The sequence below is a fragment of the Argiope bruennichi genome, chromosome 2 (genome assembly GCF_947563725.1).
Source record: "Argiope bruennichi chromosome 2, qqArgBrue1.1, whole genome shotgun sequence".
NCBI lineage: Eukaryota > Metazoa > Arthropoda > Arachnida > Araneae > Araneidae > Argiope > Argiope bruennichi.
The window spans coordinates 57,481,995-57,505,783 of record NC_079152.1 but is presented as its reverse complement, the minus strand read 5'-3'; the positions used below and the strand labels follow the sequence as shown (position 1 = coordinate 57,505,783).

The 23,789-nt window shown below is 26.4% G+C and overlaps 1 protein-coding gene across 3 annotated transcripts in view; it reads right to left on the bottom strand.

The window, feature by feature from the left end:
* LOC129959983 (unconventional myosin-XVIIIa-like) overlaps positions 1–23,789 on the bottom strand; it is a 106,987-nt gene that overhangs the window by 6,463 nt on the left and 76,735 nt on the right. For all 3 annotated transcript variants that reach the window (XM_056072947.1, XM_056072955.1, XM_056072963.1), the window contains 12 exons: positions 14,800–14,914; positions 13,609–13,742; positions 12,630–12,784; positions 11,453–11,576; positions 10,887–10,982; positions 10,508–10,720; positions 9,811–10,062; positions 6,657–6,770; positions 5,747–5,863; positions 4,163–4,246; positions 909–1,046; positions 108–293 (listed from right to left, as the gene is read on the bottom strand). In XM_056072947.1, coding sequence (XP_055928922.1) covers positions 108–293; positions 909–1,046; positions 4,163–4,246; positions 5,747–5,863; positions 6,657–6,770; positions 9,811–10,062; positions 10,508–10,720; positions 10,887–10,982; positions 11,453–11,576; positions 12,630–12,784; positions 13,609–13,742; positions 14,800–14,914 — 1,728 coding nt within the window. The remainder of the gene's footprint in view (positions 1–107; positions 294–908; positions 1,047–4,162; positions 4,247–5,746; positions 5,864–6,656; positions 6,771–9,810; positions 10,063–10,507; positions 10,721–10,886; positions 10,983–11,452; positions 11,577–12,629; positions 12,785–13,608; positions 13,743–14,799; positions 14,915–23,789) is intronic.

The following is a 23,789-nucleotide window of genomic DNA, read 5'->3' as shown; positions in this document are numbered from 1 at the left end:
CCTTAATAGCAAGAAACAATTTTGACATAATAGAATGTTGTACTAGGTGGATAAGTATTCAACAAACAATTAAGTGAAATTAGGAAAAATTCATTATAAAATCTAACCAATTCATGTTGCTTTCTATATCCGTCAGCTTCTTTCTGTTGAAGACTTGAATAATCTTCTCTTAAATCTCTAAGCTGCCGTTGAAGTCTGCGAACACCTTCTTGAGCTTGAATTTCTTTATTCCTCAGAGAATCGCACTCTTCTCTTGCTCTATCATTCTGTTCTTTAAGACGAGCAATTTGACTCTATAATGAAAACATTATGAGCAAAAAAGGAATTTGATAATTATTAATATGACATTACATTTTTTTTGTTTATTAATATAAACATAAATCATTAAAATCCCACCACATGTTTTACAAGTATTATATGATCATTTGCAGATGAATTTTATATAATAATCTTGCAAAAATGAAAAATATTCATATCATAAACTACTCTTTCACTATTAATTATTGATAAAATTCGTGGTTTCTCTAGGTTCATTTAATTTCGGCCATTTTTACTGGCTTAATGTGAAGGAGACATAAGAAATATGATATTGATTTAAAGATACCTTTCTTAAAGAGTAAAGTTTTTAAAAAAATTAAGAACAGTAATTGTAATTTCATTGTTAAAAATTTTAGCAGAGAAATGAGGAAGTGCTTCTGCATTTTTGAAGTCATTGAAACACAACATTTATGATAAATATAGGTATCATTCTTTGGCACTAGCCTATCTATCCCACAAATCTCAAGGGAACAGGAATATGTAACAATTAGGCAATCTAGAATATTACTAATATGCCAATTTAAAAACTGACTTGCATGTAATTAAGTCATGTAATGAAATTTAGACATCCAAACAGATTCAAAACTTACTTCAAGTCGAGTCTTTGTGGTCTGTTCCAACTCCAATTTCGACTCAAGGTCTCTAATTTTACTGTCTAACCAATGAACTTTATGAGTATCATCTGACTGACCAGCAAGGTGTTCAAACTTGTGACTCACTTCATTCAACTATTATGGCAAAAAAAAAAAAAATAAAATAAATCACAAATGTTATCACCTTAGACATTATGCAGTACAGTAGACAATTGTTTATCCTAAAAGTTCAAGCAAAATTAAATAAAAAGAAGAAGAAAAAAAAAAAATGTTTCATAACATTTTCTTACTAACTCTCAGAAATTTATATTTGAGATTGCTTACATATTATTTATCATAAATAATCTCACATTTTTTTTAATCAGTTTTGTTTCAAAATTAATATTACCTACAAAAATAAAAAATTCCTCAGAAAATCAGCATTTTCTTTAAACACAAAACGTATTTAAGTGGAGACCAACGTGATACAACATACTTATAGCTTGCTTTATACAAAATATGAGGTGAGAATTTCATACTTGCGATTTAAAACATGATACACACATCAAAGCATCAAACAAATCTCTATGTTGATAGCTTTTTTTAAAGCTCCCTGATGAAATGGCATTTTAATGAGTCACTAAGGAAGTCAAAATCAATCTAAGAAAACATTTTGTAACAAATAATTTAAATAAAAAATAACTCAGATTATCTAAAAAGTATTTAAAAAAATAAAAGTATGATAAAAAAATATAATAATTTAATGTATATACACATATATGGTAATTAAATGTATTTAATTGGGAATTCATCGAATATCACCATCAATGATGCAACTGCTTACATGCATTTTATTTATTAAAATCTTAAGTACTTCCTTTACTGACCAGATCTTTAAAGAAATTTTTATACATTTAAATTTTCAAAGTGTAATTTTTTCAAACAACTTACTTTAAATCTTAGTAACAGGAATAATTGTAATTAATAATTAGCAACAAACATCAATAATATTAGCTTCAATTACAATGAATTGAAAGGAAATTTTTGTGTAAACCATAGAATAAATTTTCAGAATTCTTAAAATTCTTAAATTTTTCTTCTTCTATTCAGAATTATTAAAAATAACTGTTCTATTAGAAATAATTTAATATTTAATACCAGTGCTATCACATGTTTTGAAATAATTTTTAGAATAATCATTTTAGCTTAGTTTTATAACTATAGTTTCAATAAATATTCCCCCTTCTCCATCTCGCCCACCTGTAAGTTAGGTATTTTTCTCTGAATTTCCAAAAAAAAAAAAAAAAAAAAAAAAAAAAAAAAAAATAATATTTTTTTGCCTACATTATTGCCCTGAAATTCAAATCATTTTCACTACTTCATCAACTATCTGATAGCATGATTTTTTTTTTTAATTTGTCCCATTGGTGAAAACTAAAGAATAATACTATTTGTGTAATTTACGAAACAAGAAAATAGATGAATGGGATATTTACGTTTTTAATAGCATCATGATGTCATGAATTGATTTCCATTTGAAAGGTTCATGCACATAATAAGCAGAGCATACATAACAGACAATTAATATAGCATAACTTTAATATCTGATAATTTGCCTGAATTATGGATATAATGTTATATCTATATGATATAAAGAAAATTAAATATATTCAATATTTCCAGCAAACCAACTAGTCACCAAAAACGGGTAGTTCTAAATAAGAAGAAAAATTCACTCTACCACGATGAAAACTGAGTGAGTTACAAAAATTTGAATATCAATATCTTATAAAAATGCACAATTTTTTATCACTCCACCAACCATCTCAATGAAGATATGCCAATCACCCAGAATTTCCTCAATCCTAATTAAGCTTAAGATTATGAAAATGTAGATGGTTTTAAAATTATAACAATTAAAACTTCATAATTCAGTCAGATTTCATCGCTTAAAAAATATTTTATTATTATTATTTAGAAGTTGAAATATGAAAAATATTTCATAGAATACAATTCCTTAAGACCTAAGAACTGTATAAAATTACAGACTTCACAATTTTTTTCCCAAGAGTATTTTTTGATTGAAAGAAAATAAAATATTATTTGTGTCATTTAAATCCTTTTGAAAGTGAAATTAAAAATGGAAATTTATGGTGAATGAGAGAACTTTTTCATTGTATCGTTCTTTGAAATATAGCATAAATTATGAATATTATTCTACTGCACATAAGACTTCAATGACAAATGATTCTGTGTTCTGCACTTGTATTTAAAATAAAATGTTTGGTTTAAGCAAAAAATATTTGTATATTAATTGAAATTTAATAGCTTCTACTTTAATTTAAAGTTTAAATTTTATGAGGGCTGACAGAAAGTTAGAGTATAATGAGCAGAACACCCTAAGGCTATTAGCTGTTCTATATTAGTATGAGTTATATGACTATCAAAATTTGAAGTTTAAAAATATTTAGCTGAAGAAGAAGGCTATTAAAAGAAAAATTACATAAAATATTTAATTGAAAATTTTAGATAGCATTAATCATGGTGAAAAATGTGGTTACCAAGGCAATTAGTAATAATAAAAATAATGGGATGAAAAAATAGTGAAGTTCTAGAAATATTTAGCATGGTTGTAGAGGTAAAAAAAGCAAAAAAAAAAAAAAAAAAAAACTGGGCACAGTATTTTAAAAAGAAATTTTTCATAGTTGCCAATGATTGTTGACTATGTATATAGAAATAGAGCATGCATTGATTTCTTTAATCATAATAATAATAATAAATTTCAACAATTCAGGTTCTACCTTAATTTCTGAGCTGTACTAGCTTCTATTTTTCCATATTTACTCTTGCACATACCAAAACCAAACATTCCTTTAGCAAATTCCTTTCCAGGATTATATAAATTCAAAATATTTTTATTTTCTTGCTTTCTGCCTCCCCCATCAGATTATGCTAAAGCTTGATCATTGTTTTAATAAAGAACTTTTCAAATGCATACTAGGCCTTTCCTTAATCATAAAAAAGTAATACAAATTTGTCATACAGTATACATGTTATGAAATAACCATGGGGAAAAAAAGGCAAAATGAATTGTTTTGCAATGAAGACAAATTAAATAAATTTAAATAAAAACAAATCAGATCTCCAAAAAGATCATACTTCAATTTAATTGCATTTTAAAACAGTCTGTATTTTTATTTGATTAAAATTCTCTGTATAAAATCTAAATCATATAAAATACTATGAAGCAATATTATTTAAATCATTATTACCTGCTCTTTGAGCATTTGACGCTCATTTTCCAATTCAGCTATTTGTTGATTCTGTTCAGCAAGCACCTTCTGATCAGCAGACATCTAAAAGAGTTAATGAAATAAAGAAATTTACTTATTCATTTGGAAAAATAGAATGAATAGGGTTTTTTTACCCTCTTTGTATCAAATTTCTCAATAAAAAATACCAATATATTGGAAGAGAAAATCTCTAATTCAGTCTGATTTATCCTTAATGCATAAAAATGATAATGATGGTTAGGAACCATAGAACCATTATTTTTTTAAATTTAAAAAAAAGTAATTCTAATTGTGTTAAATTATTTTAACAACTCTCTTTAAGAACGAACTTTGTTTCTCATTTTGTGCATCAGCAAATTAATGTTTTAGAGAAAAGAGTATTAAACGTATGCAAGGAAAAAAGTGCCTTATATTATATATACACATATATATATACAGGGTGATTAGTGAAGTACTTTAAATTCAAAACAGTGTCTTCTATAGTATACCTACAGCATAGTGACTATGTTGAATTTATTAATACAGTTTACAGTGCTCCTAGCAGTGACAAAAAAAAAAAGCTATAAGGAAAACTCCAAAAACAAAGAAAAATGGCCAAGGAGTTCAAACAGAAAAATATATGTTATACTATAATAAAAACACAGGATAAAGTTTCATGAAGTTATCTAAGAAATTGTTGAAAATATTTGTGACTGAGGTAATATCATACTGTTTTTTCAATTAAGCAATGGCGAAATGAAATAAAGCAAGAAAGTAACAAAAATAATACTAAAAAAAATCTGGAATATTGTTTTGGGAAAGGGGAGATGTACGAGAAAAATACATTTTTCAGTTTAGAATGAACCCTTTTAGAAAGTACTTTTTGCAAAGTAAAATGTTCATAATTTTAATCACAAATATATTCACCAAAGAACCTCTGTTTTGTTTTGATGGAAAAAATATCTAATGTATCCAAATGAAAAAAGCCTTGAAATATCAGTGAAGTACAACAACAAATTGATAAGAAACGAAAATTTAAAGAAATGAACTTGAAATTATGAAAGCCTCTCCTGTGAATTAAATTTCATCCAGCAACAGTCATCATTTCATCTAGCATTGGACGTTTATTGACAAATCTAATTATTAGTTAATTTTATTAGTATATAAAAGCATTTATTATCCATTACTGATTTTAAACTGTCATGTATTAATATTTTAATATATTTTTTTCTGACAAAAGCATACAAAAAGAGAAATTTTTCCAGTTCCTTAGAATAGATTACACACACTATTAAAATTAAAACTAATTATTTTAATGGAAATGATTATTTACAAGTTCAACTATCAGTATGGGTTCCTCATAACCTCAACAAATTACACACATCTATAGCATATAATATCAATTTACTCTGTTAGTCAAATTATCAGATAATATTATTTGGGAAATAAACAACACACTTCTGTACAACCAAAATTTTTGAAAAATTATTTAGTTAAAGACATTTGAATTTATGTTGAATTCAACATCTTAAAATTTTAATTTAATAGCAATACAGAAGAAAAAGAAATGGGCAAAAACCTTACTTGAGCAACTACTGCTTTGTACTTTTTCATAACTTCAGACATTTCTTCTTCTGCTTCTTCTAATTGGGTTTGAATGGCACTCTTCTCTCTGGACAGCTGTAGACATTTAGTCTCAGCCTATAAATATTCTTATTTTTAATTTATTGCTCCACAGTGATAATAGTAACATTTTGGGAAACTATATTAATAAACATGCATGATATTGTATTTCCATATTCACTGAATTTTTGTAATTTTTAAAATATTCAACCCTTTAACATCAATACAATCTTTTTCCGATATTCTTAAACAACGTAAGATTTTGAAAATAAACGTAAAATGAAATGATAAAAAACTGCAGAGTTAAAATACAAATTAAAAAATAAATTAAAAACAATATAAATTAAATTCATTTATTTTTATTCCTTTCATTCTATCTTAACTATAAAAAGCACAATACAAGAAATTTTATTAAAGGCAATTATAAAACAATTCAAATTCATGATTTTATGAACAAAATTTAAGGATAAGGAATTTGTTTTTAAACTGTGAAGAAATTAAAAAAAAAAAAAATTACATGGTTGAACACAAAAATGCTTAGAAATAAATACACTTGACATCTATCCATCAAAATTTAAAAATGAAATTCAAAAGATATGCCTAATATGTGAAGAATATTTATTGTATTAAATCTTATCTATTATAATAACTTTTTTTACATCAAATTAACAAAGTTTATAAGACAGGATCGACACTTTTACAATAAAATATTTTCAAAGATTTATTAAAAAGCTGCATCTAAAGGATGCATAGGAATTAAAAAAAAAAAAAGCGTATAATATTTTTGAGAGCCTTTTTCTAATTTTAAATGGGTATTTATAATTCAAAAATAATTTTTTTGAAATTTGTATTTGCATCTCTTTGGACTGACCTCATTCTTAGCTCGGGTAACTTCTTCCAGCTGTAATTGACAATCTTGCAGCTCAGTTTCAATCGCTTGTCGGGCTTTGATGGCTGTTGCTTTTGCAAACTCAGAGTCCTCAAGCTAAGAATTATTAAACAACTCCTTTATTTTCATATTTGGAATAATTAAATTATTGCTTTTATTTTCTTATGAGAGATTTTTATATAAGTAAAATATGCTTAATAAATATAATGATTTGGTTGAATTGTTTTCAGTTATTTTGAATGATTTGAGAAGAATTTATGAATAGAAAGAAGAGGGAAAAAGAATTAAAGAACAGATTTTAAATATTTCATCAATTTTTCTGAATGATTTAAATTTCATTGCTGTTATGTCAGAATACCTTACATAAAAAAAAAACACTAAAAATATGTAATTTTTTTTAAAACCACATGTGACAAAAAGACATTTTGTGATAGCATACATCACTTACAGCAATAAGAGAGCAAATGTAGCTAATATAAATAAGTGTTTTGTATGAATAAAATGTTTTGACCAATTTGTCATACAACAGAACAGTAATAATTTGTAAATTATACAAAAAAGAAAGAAAAAAAAGAATTTTTTCTGAAATAATAAATTTATCTTGAAATAAATTATCTTTATCTTATTTAAATATATAAATTTGTTAAGAAATTGGCGATTCAATATTCAGATGTGCTACCCTCATATATAAAATTAAATTTTTGAAGTCATATTTTTTCCAATATGGAACACAAAATGCATTTATAAGCCAAAATATTATTTACCAAATAATAATAATATGGATGGAAAATTGTAAATTAGAAAGAAAAAAAAAAAATCATAATATTGAAATTTGTTTTATGCATTTACTGAAAAAAGTTTTAATTTTCTGAATAGAAAGAATAGCCTTAGGTATAATCTAAAATGCTTTATCATCCTTATAGCACTATGACTTCCAATATGGCACAAAACACCCTTCATGTAAGCTGCCACATGACAGCCAAATGGATAAAATCTCATATGTTCATTTCCATCCCTTTTTTAAAGAACATAAAATGGCAGTAAGCTTAACATTTTCGCAATGGTTGTTTCCTTCTGCTATCACTGTTGATTTATGTCTTCAATAAGTTTTAGAAGAAAAATATTCAATTTATATTAAACTTTCTACTTATTAATTGGAAAATGCTATAGTCTGTGTATTTTCTGTAGGAGGTTCAAGGTCACATTTTCTACCACATTACTGGTACCAGACAACCAATAATAAGGTAGAAAATGTGACCTTGAACCGCCTTCAGAAAATACACAGACTATAGCTGAAATGCCAGGACATTGAAAAGTCCTGGCAATAAAAAAATAATAATAAGAAGAAGAATATTATTTGTAGATACAATTCAATCACATTTAGATTTAAGCAATGATGATGGTGAATTCAATACTTCGAATTCTATCGAAAGTGTGAATTTGTTTACTTTGTTAGAAATTATAATAATACAAAACAATATATATATATATTAAATCACAATATAAAGTTATCATTTAAAGCTCAATTTTTTTACTCATAAACACTTGAAATAGTCTTAATTATGAATATCTTATATATTCATTCTTGATAAAGTCTTACAGATCAGTATAAAAAGGAAACAATATTGTCTCTAACAACAAAAAATATTTTTCAGAACTTTATATTTTTTCCTATTAGTATTTGAAATGACTTTAATTGCAAATACAATGATTTAAATACTTATAAGGGTTTGACTGCTATATTTATTAAATTCTACATTTTTTGTAGTATTTACATTTTTAACCGTAATTGTGGGCTTGTAAAAGGTATTTGAAAGGGAAATTAGAAGTTTTGCTTTGGTTACTTTCAGCAATACACTAATATCTGCAAATAGTAAAGATAGCAAGAAAAAAAACTTATTTAAGTAAATATTATCCGTTTTGTGTTTCCTTTTGTGTTATTCTGTCATTTTAAAATTTGAAATTTTTAGTAAATTTTCATGAGTTAATCTGGAAATTTTATTATTATTAGTTTTTGTACATATATATACCTTAATACTTTTTCCAGCTCTAGAAATCTGACAATGTACAAATGAATCTGTTGATGTTAAATAAATGAAATATTATTTTAACTTTTAATAACACATTGTTTACAGTGAATTATCCAGATTAATAAACTTTAAAAAAAAAGAAAGAAACCCTTAACATTAAATTTTTATGACAAATCAATGATTTTAAATTTTATCTGCATGCTCATTAAAATTTAAATTTTTGCATCAAATTTGTTTTTTGATAAGCAAGAAATTATAATATATAATGGTAAAAAAAATGTGATTTCTATCAGAATTATAAAGTATTATCAGGATTTGAACAGGACCTATCTACAAGGATTTGGATTTAGAAACATAGCAATATTCTAGGACACAAATGGATGCTTAACTGCTAGATGAGGGAGCGAAATACTTATAATTTGTTTTTACTTTTGGCCATTTAGGATTTTTAAAGAACTAGATTTGAAGATGTAGAGGATTTCAAAATGTTAAAATATATTTGAAAACAAAACAGCATTAAATTGGAAGAAATAAATATGAATGCATCTAATACGAATAGTTCTGTGTTTTTCTGAACATATTTATTAGTACAATCTTTTGAGCTATGCTTTGCATGATTTTACTCCCACCCAAGCAAAGAAAAGTAAGATTTCCATAAAAGAAAGAAAAGTTATTAGTTAAATTTTAATTTTAAAATAAGTACATCATAAATGTAATTATAAAAAATTATGTTTAAGGTAAAAAATTAAATTTATTCCCCCTTTAATTATACACACAAGAAAATGTGCTAGTTACAAAACATGGAAAAAGATTTTCAATCCCTAAATTTCTGAATGCATAATGAAAACATGGCTCATTTAACATTAAAAAAAATAAAAAAGGAAGGAAGGAAGGAAGAACCTTTATCATAAGTTTTGGTTATGAAATATTTTGAGAATAAATAAATTATATATTTTCAAGATATAAGTTATTTAATATGGCAGTATTAAAATAGAATTTTACAAAGAAATATTAGAAGCCCATTCTTGAGATTGTTTATCAACTGAGTCAATAATTCAAAAATTTCATGCCAACATATAAGAAAAGAAATTTAGAATGATCCTTACCTGATTCTTAAGTTGCCTAATTAAAGTTTTATTTGATTGTCCTTCACGATTATGCTCAAGCATAGCTTGGGCATCTCTTAATAATGCTTTGGTGCGTTTCAGATCTCTACGCAACCGTCTCTCTATTTCAGGATCATGTGGGGGCGGCTGATCTGCAATTTCATAGAGACGACGTTCAAGCTCATGTTTTTGTTTAACCAATTGATGTCTCTCATCTTGTTCAGATTCAAGCTGAGCCTCTAAATTTTTTATCTGAAAATTTGAAAAAGTTATCACTACTTAAAAAAATATTAATATAAAAATAAAATAAATAATAATAATAATAATAAATGCAATGAATTTGAATGTGATATTGTGATCTTGTGACTAAATTGATATTGATATTGATCTTGTGATTAAAATTGTAGCTCTATGCCAAATTTTGTTTGCAATTGATCATAATTTTTTTTTTCTTTTTTTCCTTTTCCAAATGCAGATTTTTTTTAAAATATGTTTTCTTCTTATTATTGTTATACCATTACCATGAAGGACTCATATGTGGGATTCTGAAAATAAAAATCTGAGCGCATGCCAAAAGCACACAATTTAATGTGGGAGGAATGAAGGTTAGAAAATTTTTATTGTGGTGTATGCCAAAAAAAGTCACAAGGAGACCACTCCAGTGGGTAAGAAATTAAGATCATAAAGATAGATTTACTTTTTTAGAAAAGCTTGCTCGTATTTCTTCAATTTCTTCTTCCCTTACTGAGGCTTCTCTGCGATGTTCCTGTCTAAGTTTTTCAAGAGACATTTCAAGACGAAGTTTCGCTTGTTCTAGCATTTGAACTTGTGCAGCTAATTCTTCCAGTTCTTCTTCTTGGTCTCGGCATTTACGCTCCAAGTCTTGTTTGGCTCTTTTCAACTGAGTTACCTGTATCAAAAGATCAAGACAAATCATAAGAAATAAAAATAAGAGATAAAAATTTATTATCATATATATTTGAATTATCTATGGCACATTTCTTTATTTCAAAAATAAGAGTGCGATAGAAATACAAACACTATCAAACTGATATTAAAAGGAGAAATTAATATACCTCTTCTTCACCTTTACTACTTAATGTCAGTTCATCCAACTCTCTAGTAAGCTGAGCAATTTTCTCATGTAACATATCAGCATCCAGCTTTGCAGACTAAAATAATAATAATAATAATTTTGAAGTACTAGCATGTTTATTACATACAATTAATAAACTGTTGTAATATACTTTATTAATACAATTAATATACTGTAAATTTTTGCAAGACTAATTTCAACACTTTTAATGTTGTACATTTATTCCAATTTTATACATAATTGATTTAAAAAAAAGCCATTTATTTTTAGGGCAATACATTTTTTATTATTTATTTTATCACATACTTTGAACAGTGGAGTGACAATAGAGCAACTACAGTAAATAAAGTATACGATTTTCTCCACAACTGAGTTTTAGTTAAAACTATTTCTTATAGATATTCAAAAAGAAACCAACCTCATATCTAGAAAATTGATATTTATAAAGATAAATCAAATGTTTTGCATATAAAATATTTTACAACAACATACAGTTTTTATACAAATAATATTATACTACGAAATGATAAGATGAAGCTAATTTACCTGCAAATCTTGTTCTAAAGAATATTTTTCATGCATTGCCTGATCTTTTTCACGCTGGAGTTTTTCTCGAAGAGTTTTCTCTTTTTTAATTTCTTCTTGGGCAGCACTCAGTTCAGCATCAAAACTAAAAGAACAAAACAGTTATATAAATACATTTTTAATTTTTCCAAATTATCATTAGCAACACAATTTTATTTATATTTAAATAAATGAACTTTAAGTTGACAAGATCAAATCCATAACAAAACTTGAATTTATAAAGAAATTCACAAGAAATTTAAACTTTTCTCCACTTATCTATTTCTTAACTAATTTAAATTTTCAGGAGAGATATTTCTAATAGCAACAAACTACACAGAATATGTTATATTTCAATTTTAATTGATGTGCTCATTAATGGGTACAAATTGCTTAAAAATAGGTCTGGATCGTGCACTTTTTATTAATTATGGCTTTAATGGTTATTTTTTCATTATTTAAAATCAAATAGATACAAATACACATTTTTATAATTTTTTAAAGTTACATTTACAATATATTTTATAAATTATTTTTTTATCACTGTGAAAGCAAGATTCAATGGAATAAATGCAAATAACAGGTAAAATATAATAATATCTTTCTAAAAAAATCAATACAATCAACCATATTATCAACTAATAATTAACAAACTTTTAATTAAGCTAATAGAAGCATATAACTCAATAAGAATAAATGAGAAAACAAAATCATATATGCAAGAATTATTTTACCATGAGTAAGTTTTTTTAATAGTGTCAGTAAATTTCCCTTTGTAATTAAATGAACTAATTGCAGAAAATCAAGAAAGGGTTTTTTCCCCCTATGAACTTTAAATCTAAGGACAATATTCCATTTCAAAAATAATTTCTACAATTGCTTATAACTTACAAAAATCTAAGCAGAAAAAGTGAAAGTGCATGGGAAAATTTCTTTTTAGATATTGAACACAAAACACAATAACTAATGAAATCTGGATTAAACTTATGAAAGGTGTCAAATAAGATGCAAAATCTTACCTTTCTTTAGAGTCTTAACAATGCTACAAAGTTTACAAACTACAACTAAATAATTCTATCAATTCATATGCTTCTTAATGAAAAGGTTTCAGTTAGTCAGTTTCTTTGTAAGAATTAATAATAATGCAAAACATGCTTACCGTCTTTGTTTCTTTTCTAGTTCGCCATTTCGAGCCATTTGTTCCTCTAGCATTAATCGAAGATCTTGAAGTTCAGCTCCACATTTCTGAGCTTTTCGCTTCCACTGATTAGCTATCTGTCGTTCTTCATCAACATCTTCCAAAGCTTCAGCAAGCTAAGTATTTCAAAATAACAGGTAATTTAATAACAAATTTTTATTTAAAAAAGCATACAGTTTATAAAGAAAATTAAATTGAAAATTAAATTTCTATCTATCAATATATGATAATTTCAGCTGCAAATTAGATTCATAGAATATAAATAGAGGAGAAAAATTAATCAAAGTAAGGTACATCCGAGGGCTAATTGCTTTCAAAAATGAAACATTTTTAATGATAGAAAACACAAAACCATTTGTTGAGAAAAAACAAAACATACATAATAAATAAAATTTTGTTTAAAATTGCTATTCAACTGTAAATATGTAGTTATGAAATAATTATTGTTTCATACATAATTATATAAAAAAAAAACAAGCTGCATAAAATCTATGGTGATTAATTGCTGATATAGGATTAATAAGTAAAAACCTTTATTATTTTTAATAAGAATAAATGTTTTTATATACTACTAATAATAATTTTTAAATATTCTTAATAACTTTTGTAAAAGTTTTTCTAACAAGTTAAACTTTTTGCTGACATTCACCTTTCTTTACTACTGATATTTTAGCAAAAATCTATACAGATTTCATTTTCAACTAAGAATTAACTTTAAAGGGATAGGTTAAAAATGATAATTTTGTTAGGTGAAATGAAATTAGTTGTCAACTTTAATTCAGTAGTATTAATAATTTAATTCAATAATATAATTGAAACAATAACAATAAAATGTTAAAGAAATTTATAAAAAATCTAGCTTTATTTACAGTTAAGAATGTATAAATATATAATATGCAATTAAGTAATATAAAATTGAATTTATAACATTCAAACAAACCCTTTTGTCAGATGCCTTTTTCATCAGAGCTTTTTGTTCCATCTCTTCTTCTTGCTGTTGTTGAATACGTCTTTTCAAAATTTCCATATCTTTGACAGCTCTCTCATACTTCTGTTTGTAAATGGAGGCACTTGCTAATAACAATAATAAAATGAGAAGTGTTTAAAAATTAACATAAAACAAAACTGCTATTTATTTTAGAACATAAATTTTTTTTTAATTACAAAAAATTTTAGAATCCATGTTCTACTTATTTTAATAAATTAATTTCATAAAATGTTAGACAAATAAATATTTAATAATAATACACTGGTAGCATGCATGGAGAAAAAAAAAAATTTCAAATGGATGGAACGAAATAATTTATTCTTTAATGCAATTCGTAAAAAAACCCCAAAGCCACATTATTATTTTTTGAATTTAAAATGCAAGTTTTACATCAAGGTTTACTGCACATTATCTTAGTTACATGAATTATAAAATGGCATCTCAGAGGTCGTGATATGCATTTTATTCAACAAAAAGGAAGATATTTCTACAAGAAGTTGTATCAATAATAAATTAATTAAAACAGTTTTCAGAATCACATTTTTATTAAGGTATTAAAATGTAGAATTTTTATTTTATCTATTTTCTACAGCTCAGTCTATAAATCATTACTTTAAATAGCATGGATTCATGAAATTTTTTTTTCTGAATTCAACATCAGGTGGAGTCATAATTACAAACTGAAAATTAAACAAATAATTTATGTGATAATTAATTAAAATATATCAAAATAATTACGAATCACAGAGTATCAAATTTCTAAAGCTTCATCTTTACAAACATGAAAGTTTTTTTTTTTTTTTTTTTGATAAATTATCACATTTTTTTGTAATCATTATAGATTTATCTATTATATTCAAATTTCTAATATTATATATATATATATATATCAATCAAAATGTCAGTGAAGAGAGACAGCAGTTCTGGAAAATGTATTTTTATATGTACAGCAATCAATCCACAAATTTATAATGATTTTTGAAAAAACTACAAAGGTTCTTTATTTAGTTATTCCTCATTTTATTCATTTGGCTTCACCAAATTTGGTTTAATTTATTAGGAAAACATTACATACATAAAATAACTGTGCTTAAGTTGAAATACTAATGCTACTCTATATTGTAAATGTTATTATAGATATACCTTCAGCATCTTCATCTTCAGAAAGATCTCCATTCAGTTCTGATCTATATACTCTTGATTCCATAATCTCCATTTCCATTTTATCAGATCGCTGTTGTGCGTGACTAAAACGATTCTAAAAAAAATGCAAGAATGGTTAATTTAATTTATCTTCCTTTTATTTTTAACTGCATATATTGTCATTTAGTACCTTAAGGCTTGCTAATGTGTGTATCTGCATTTTATATAGAACTGCTTCAGAAGTAAATTAAGTTTATTGGGCATCTTTAGCACAGGATTTTTAAGACAGCCTCTGAAAATTAAGTGTTTGTAACTTCGACTTGTCAGTCGATACTTTTTAAAATATAATTTCGGATGCATTTATAATCATAATAATTGCATTATAATCCTTGGTTTATATAAATTAGCTTCATATTAGTTATTTAATATAAATTGATAACGAAGAAATCTTGGATTCAGTAGATTTATTTTTATATCTTAAATGTATTATATAAAAATTATCGAACGAACTGAAGGACTCGTTACATAAAAGAAACTATAACTACGTTTTTCTTAACAATATTTAATGAGATAAATTCAACAAGAGTTAATTTATTACTAAATATTTGGCATTTGTGTATTAATTGGATGCCACTGGCGAAAATTAGTTGTGACGCCAATACCAATGATGGTGTCAACGAACCCTCCTCTCTCACCTTCAATACAGCTAATACACAAGTACTGTGTGTGTGTGTGTGTGTGTGTCCATTTAGTGACTATTCCATTTTAAACTTGACTTTCACTGGTGCACTCCTACTGTACTTAATCTTCAATTCAGCTTTCAGTCAATAAAAAAATTTAAAAAAAAAAAAAAAACCCTGAGGTCATGAACATTTTAGTTAAGATTCTACAGTATTTCGTAGCAATATTTATTGTGAAAATTCTATTAATTTAAACCATTTAATTCGCATTTGCAGAATAATCAGCTTAAATTAATTTATCAATAATTAAAGCAATATTTTTATTTAATTTTTAATTCTGGTTGCGACAAAATTATATGGTGGATAAATTTTTTTCTCTGAAAAAAAGTACCTTACGAAAAATGATTATGAAGTTCTGTGGTACAATGAAAAAGTATTAAAAGGAGAGATTGGAAATTGCAAAATAAATGCCAATCTAAGCATTTATTTTCAACAGCTTTGTAGATGATATAATTAAAAAACATATATTTGCATCTTTTGTTTTTAATAATAAAGATAAGTACGATTATTATTATCAAAAGTTATCATCAATAACTTAGATTTGGAAAAAATGAGCAATTATTGAAAAAAAATCAAATTTCCTCAGTGGAAGAAAAAAAATAAATCTTATAAATTAGTAATAATTTCAGTATAATTATTTCAAGTATAATTAGTAAATTCAGTATATTTTTACTAAGTAAAATTACAAAAATAAACTATCAAGATTCAAATAAAATAAACTCTCAAGATTCAAATAAAATAAAAATGAAAACAAAATTCAACAATAGATGCTAAATTTACATGGTGACTTTGATATTTAAACTAACTTCCTAGAAATTAAAATACAGTACGTATATCAAAAAATAAACACTATATTTATCGTCGAAAAAATTCACTATTCCGAAGCAAATCAAAAATTTATTGCATTACCAAGTTATAACATTTAGTTGTTTAATACCAGCAACGACCAAATTTTTCTACGTGCATAATGAAAAAATCAAAATTACTGCCAAAAACGAAAATTCTTAAAACTGCCGATAGATACTCTCTTCTACTTTACATTGGTGAGAAAGTACGTGAGGGGAATTCTCACAATGGACACTTCTTTACAATGATCGCCTATTTTTTCAAGAGTTCTACATTCGGCAGCAAAATAAGTAGGATAATCAAGACTGATAAAAGCCGCAAAAAATTAGATACAATATTGAAAAATTTAATAAATAACCAAGATAACGTTTCAGTAAATAGTTGACCCCCCCCCCTTTAGCAAGAGAAAGCTATTAGGGAAATCCCTATTTTATTCCAAACTGATGCAACAAATGATAGGTATTAAGAAATTAATTCGATAAAAAAAAAAAAATCCTTTTGAGATCCTCAAAGCCAGTATAGATTTCTCCCCCCACTCCACCCTTTCTGCTTATTGATTACGATAAATAAAATTCATGCGATTCTTATACAGTAAAAAATGAATATTGTAATACTTTCAGCATAAGAACAACAAAACTTTAATATATATTGTTATTTTGGTGTGAAGTATCGATCTCTAAACCTTTAAAATTATGCTGTTCACACAGATGGCAGCGGCCAAAAACTTTTGACATTAAATTGTTAGCTGAGATGAAGCAATTATTCATTAAATCTGAATAATATTCCTATTTTAAACAGTAAGGAGGCACACAAAGAACAGCAAAATTTTGACATCCCCTTCTCATCACCACCATTCATATCCCTATTTTTTCCCTTCATAAAAAAATAAGCTATTAAGGTGGCATACAATGGAAGAGTATGTTAGTTTTGAGTGCTTTCCAGAAATGTTACATGCCAAGGCTAAACGTAAATTGAAAAATTTCGAAATTACTGACTTTTATTTTTTAATGGATAACTGCATTGCTAATGAATGCTTTTTTAGTGGATACTAATAATATAAAAAGTGTTCGATATGGCGATGCAATAATTTGTACAATTTTATATTTAGCCATGAAAATGTCATGGAAAAAAGAAAATCCCTTCCCCATGATCTAAATGGTCTATCTATGCCCTAGCCGAACTTTGCCATCTTCCAATTGCATATCCTTTGACGTTTAAATCTTATCAAAATTATCAAGCCCTGGCTATTAGCGAGATACCATGGTGTTATAAGGTCAGATTCTTGCGCGTTTTGTATATGATGCTATGTTGACGTTGGTCATTAAATAAGTTAATGACGCTAAGTAGTCTTCTTCTTTAAAGAAATCTTTCCAAATAATTAAATAAAGATCTTTTGTAATCAATATCAGTGAAGATTTGGATGATAATTAGTAAGTTTTTGGAGAAAAGGAAATAAATAAGTCAGAAGTGGATTTCAAGAAAATGCATCAAACCATATATGTGGAGTGGAAAATACATCAAATCAAGCCGAAATTCTAAGAAAACAAAAGCAAAAATCTAAATAATTAAAACGCAAGAAAGATGGGATATAAAGATTACACTTTGTGGCAATAATGAATTTTATTTTTCCAATGAATGGCAGGAATGTCTAGTTTACATTCATATTGATATGGAACAAAATTTTATAATATTGCAGGAAACAGTAAAACTACTGTAAGGAGTTTTGCTATTTGAGTATGATATTTAAACAAAGCATTTCCAATTAATATGCTTACATTTGATGCAAATAAGCGCTGCAACTTTTAGGAGGTAGGCCTGCCTGTAACAGAAAACTGTTAAAATGGTATCAAGGTGTGTCTCAATAATATGGGAACTAATATTTGAATGTTGGCGGGAAAATAAAAAGTAGAATTTTAGAGAAGACGCTAAACTATCAAATCACTATCATATTAATAATTTTCGCATGTTCAGCTTGACATCATCAGTAATACAATGCTTCCAAAAAAAAAAAAAAAAAACACCTTTAGAATACAAAACTTTTAATTCTTTTCCAAACATTTAATAAAATGTTGTGAGTATATAAAAATAATTTTTTTCATTGTTGTAATGAGAGAATGTATAGACATTGCCTCTAGGAACTCAAATAACAATATGCTTTGTTTTAGTTCAGAAATGAATAGTATACATCTCCTTTCATCAATATTAGATTTGTTGAATTTTCAGATTATCTAGAGACTTTTTAATAATTAAGAAGAAATTTGAACATCATTAAACTACGAACATTCCCATATTTGATTATATTTTGTAATATTTATTTGCAAAAATCTGATTATATTGAAAAATAGAAATTATCATTTTTAATAAATTTATAAACATTTGAATATATACTACTTTTTGCATTCTATTTTTTATTCTTCCTCTCTTCTCATACTTCTTACAAAACAAAATAACTTCGATTGTGTGAACATAGCTAATTGCAAATTCATGTTATTTATATAGAAGCTGAAATATTAAGTGGTGCAATATATATATATATATATATATATATATATATATATATATATATATATATATATATATATATATATATATATATATATATTTATAAACTACTACCACTTAAAAAAAAAAGAGAGAACAAAAAAAAAAAAAGCGAAAGAATCTTAAGTACATTAAAACAGACATCTCTTCAAATTTATGAATTATACTTAAGAATAATTTTTAGTTTATTTAATTATTTCTTTGCTGATGTCATTCACTCATTTTAACTATGAAGTGGGGATTAAAACCTTGAAATCCAAAAAAAGAAAAGTTATCAAGTGCATTAAGAATAAAAAAATAACATCTCCATATCAGGAATAAAAAATAATGAATAAAAGATCTTTTCATTATATTCGAGACGAATTTGGCTATCGCTGGTTTCAAGAACCATATGACTCATATTTTAAACCTCCAGTCAGAAAATTAAACTTATGCAAATGTAAAGATTTAGGGGGAAGCAGTTTACAATCATTTTTGTTTTGACATAACAAAGATGACAAACTTTATAACAATTCAGCAGGAGAACAAAACAAAATAAAAACAGCAAACGATATGAAATCGTTGCAACTGGCAGAAGAAAAATGTACATTATGAATATTATTTTTATTATTTACAGAGTATGATTATTTATGAAATAAACATAAGAAAAATGGATTATTATTTTTTTAAAGTTTAAATGCTAACAGCAATTGTATTCAGTGCTTCATCTGTTAAAGGATGAAAATGAATGGATAAATTAATTAGCAAGTGTTATTTTTTTCTTATCATAATTATTAAACAAATAAATGATGACTTTTCTGAAAACTAAGGCGTAAATAAAGAAACAGAAAATGAATAAAATTAACAATATTCTTTTAGGGAAGAAATTTAATTTACAAAATGTTTTCGCATAGTTTCAGTGTATAATTCAAATAATTGAAAAGAAAAAAAATTAAAGCCTTCCTCCTGCTAGCAAATCTTGAATATTTTTTTGTAATGGCTATGGGTTTTGGCACTGTAGTTAACTATCTGAATGTAATATGAAGCATTTGATACAAGGGATGGTATTCCATATGATATTGTGGAATCGAACATCCACATCATAAAAACAATATTTCTCCTCAAATTCAAACAAGCTAGTGTTTTCCTCAATAAACCAATGCTGTTTTTGGCAAAGTAACCACAAAGGTTATTTTGATTTAGAATATTTCACTAAGAATCATCGCAGTTAAGGATAAAACGAAACAATCTGAAATAATTATCAATATTTTGAGCTTCTTAAATAGAACAAATTTCTAATTATCCTGAAAGTAAAAGCAAAAGAATTCAGTATAGTGACGCAAAAGTGCTCAAAACCTTAAGTAAGGTCACCCCCCCCCCCATACACACACACCTTGTTCCAAATTCAGGCAAGAATTTGTTTGGCAAAGCAAAATTTTGCACAACTGGTAAATGTGTGATATACCGGCCAACAATAAAATTCAAATTTCATTCAAATTTGGTGCCCATTTCTTTTCTAATGTCAATGAAGTATGGAAAACTAAAAGCAAATGATAATATGAAATTTTAAACATTAAAATATCAAAATATCTGCAGCTTTAGATTTAATTAAAAGAATTATGAAAAATTTAACTCTTTGACCGTATCAATTGGATCATCTTATACTTTTATAAAATAAAAATATTAAATTTTTTTTATCTCAATTAAATGTTAAAACATTAGTTATGGACCTAGTCTAATCCAACTGGAACACATATAATTTGAACTGCACTTCCCGTTGGTTCTCCCCTCAGGGTAATCGGGTTATTGGACCTGATATCATAGTTATATAGTTCATATTTCAGGTAAAGTGATAAACGAAAGGAATTCTCTTTCTAAAACACAAAACAAAAGTAATCGGAAGACTATACACATTTTTTTTTTTTTATTACTTTGAGGAGGAATCGTTTTTCTCACTTCATCAAGTCAATATAAAGATTAAAAATGGATAGCAAATGAAAGCATATTTGAATTTTTAATATAATTAAGGCATTCATTTCCACTTCACGCATATCTAAAAGAAATTTATTGGAAGTCAATCGTCTTAACAATCAGTACATCTTGTAGCAAGTGATGCGTGTCTGCAGCACTCGATAAGTGACCTCAATAAGTGTTCAGCAGCATATTCACGAAGCAACAGTTAAGTATCTGCTGACTGAATGTTTAGCAAACAGTCCATTTTGGCATTTTCACAAGGCAGGACGAAAAGAAAGAGTTGCAAAGTGTTGCTTTAAAAAAGTAAGCGAAATGAGGCCAAATAGAACGCGATTTATCTCGGGTTGTATGTTGGCGAGCGAGAGAATTACAACAGGCGAGAATTCAAAGCAGAACAAGATACCACAGGAGAATTTCGCTTAAAATGAAAACCTATGTAATATTCGATTAAGCAGAGAACTGAAGAGGTCCTTTTATTTAAAGTGAACTTCAAGATGAGACGCATTGGATATTAGAAGGGATATATCAAATTGAAACAAAAAGTCAAAAATCATAACTCCAGATTTGCAAACATGAAACAAGACAAATTAATTAAAAGTGTATGATTAATAATATCCAAATGAATAACGATATTTATCTGTCGTAATACACAAAAGCAAGCTAAATACAAACGTATCAGAAGAGTTACTAAAACTTAATCATACCAGGGCTAATTCTAAAACTTCTTATTTCAGTTTTTAATATTTTATTTACATACAAGGAGGCAGAAAAAGAAAAGAAAAGAAATTAAGGGACAGACATATTTTTCAAGACGGACAAAGAGTAAGAAAAAGATTGTGCCGGGTAGTTTGGAATGCTGGTTATTTTAAAAGAATTCATTTAATCAAAAGTTTTCAGTAATAAAATACTATTTAAAAGATAATGTATAACGACTGGATTTAAATACACACTAGATTATTTTGTACATTTAGGGTTATTAACTATAAGGAATATAATATACATTCAGTTGTATGAATTTTCCCTTCAATCATCACTGGATCTAAAAGAATTAATAATAACCAAATTGACACTGCAAAACTTATTTTTAACAAAAGACCCTTTTTAAAGTCTGGAATTCTTCAATTGCCAAAATGTATGTTTACTTCTAAGTAATTTTGATTTATTATTAGAATCTTGTGCTATGATAAGTAATTTATTTTAACATGTCACATAAAGCAAATTGTCAGTTAAGATAGAACAAAGATGTTCGGCGAAGGTTAATCAATATTTATCCGGAGATGCGTATCTGACAATTACAAATGGTGTATGGTGATGGCAATCATTTCGCATGAATATAGAAAAAGTAGTAAAAGTAAAAACAATTTCAGTTACTGCTCCATTTAAATACAATTGAAACTGCAATGACCTCCTTCATTTGTTATGAAAACATTTTTGGAATGGTGTAGTATAATGTAAATGAAATAAACAATAAGTTATTCTCGTAGAATCTTTATTTTTAATTAACTAGGTTGATTATTTTCGTCTGAATATTGGATTTTCTCCAATTCGCTTAGAAATAAGTATAAATAAATAAATAAATTGCCGCATACAAACGCGTATTTAATCTACCTCTTTCTTTCTTTGATAGAATTAATTTTAGGGTAACAGCTTTTGCCACTATATATTCCACACTGTTTACATTCAAGATTTGAAAATCACGTGACATCACAGCCATATGACAAACGTAACTACGCATGTCATCTAACATCTACCTGGACGTTTGTCTTACGTCTTGCATTGTGACGTTATACCCGTTTCCATCAGTAAGAAACACGATGGATTCCGAAATTGACGCGTGGCATTTCACGTATAACTTGCGGTACTACGAAAGTTCAAAAGCAAAATAAATCTGTGTGTTTTATATTGTCGTAAATAGTCATCGAAAATTTATCTGAATTTAGTACGAGATTGCACGGATAAGCACTAACTCTCCAATTGCATGTGGAGTAAATAAAATCAAATTAAAGAGTTGAAAGAATGACAGAAAATGAAAAGAAACAGTGTGTGAAAGAACATTCTTAGCTTTAGGAAAATTGCACAACTATTTAAAAAAATTCAGCGAACAAACCGGAGGACGAAAGAGATCCTTTTTACTCTAGGTAGGGGATGAAGGTATAAAATTCAAACACATACTGTATTTTCACTCGAATTGAGTCACGAACTAGCAACTTTCCAGCCCATAGTACCAACGAATTAAAAGTACTTTGCGATGTTTTATCTATGAGAAAGATTCCAACTTTTAACATCTATAAGGTAGCAGATATGAAACAACCTTTTTTACATAAAATCTGTTTGCTATTAAATAGAGGTAATTATTCTTCTAATTTGAATAATTTTTCTATCTTCAATAATTAATGACAACTGGGAAATAATTATTTCACCATTTTCTTTCCCTTAGAACTGGAATTCAGTTGAACGACTCGTCTACGACCATCATGATATAGAAATCGTTGCAATCTTATCGTAAGCATTTTAATAAAAAATATCCCAAAAACTAAAATAATACATTTTAATACGTTTGCCGCAGAAAACGCTATAAGAATACTGCAGGAATTACGACAAATCGCCGCCTATGAGGTAAAATCTTAAATTTCAGAAATATTTCATAGCAATATTCCGCTTTTTAGAAAATTGTTGTCATTTTATTTATTGTCAGAATATTAATTTTTTTTAAAATAAAAGAAGTGAAAATAAGAAATCAATGAATCCAGAAACACATTTAAAATTTCAACTCATAACATAGACAAGCGCCATAGAAATAAACAGAATTTAGAAAATTAAAATTCTTTGATTTCTATATAAGAATGCTCGCATTATACTACAGTTATAAAAAAAAATTCGAAAATTAACAAAAAGATTTTCTTATGTATA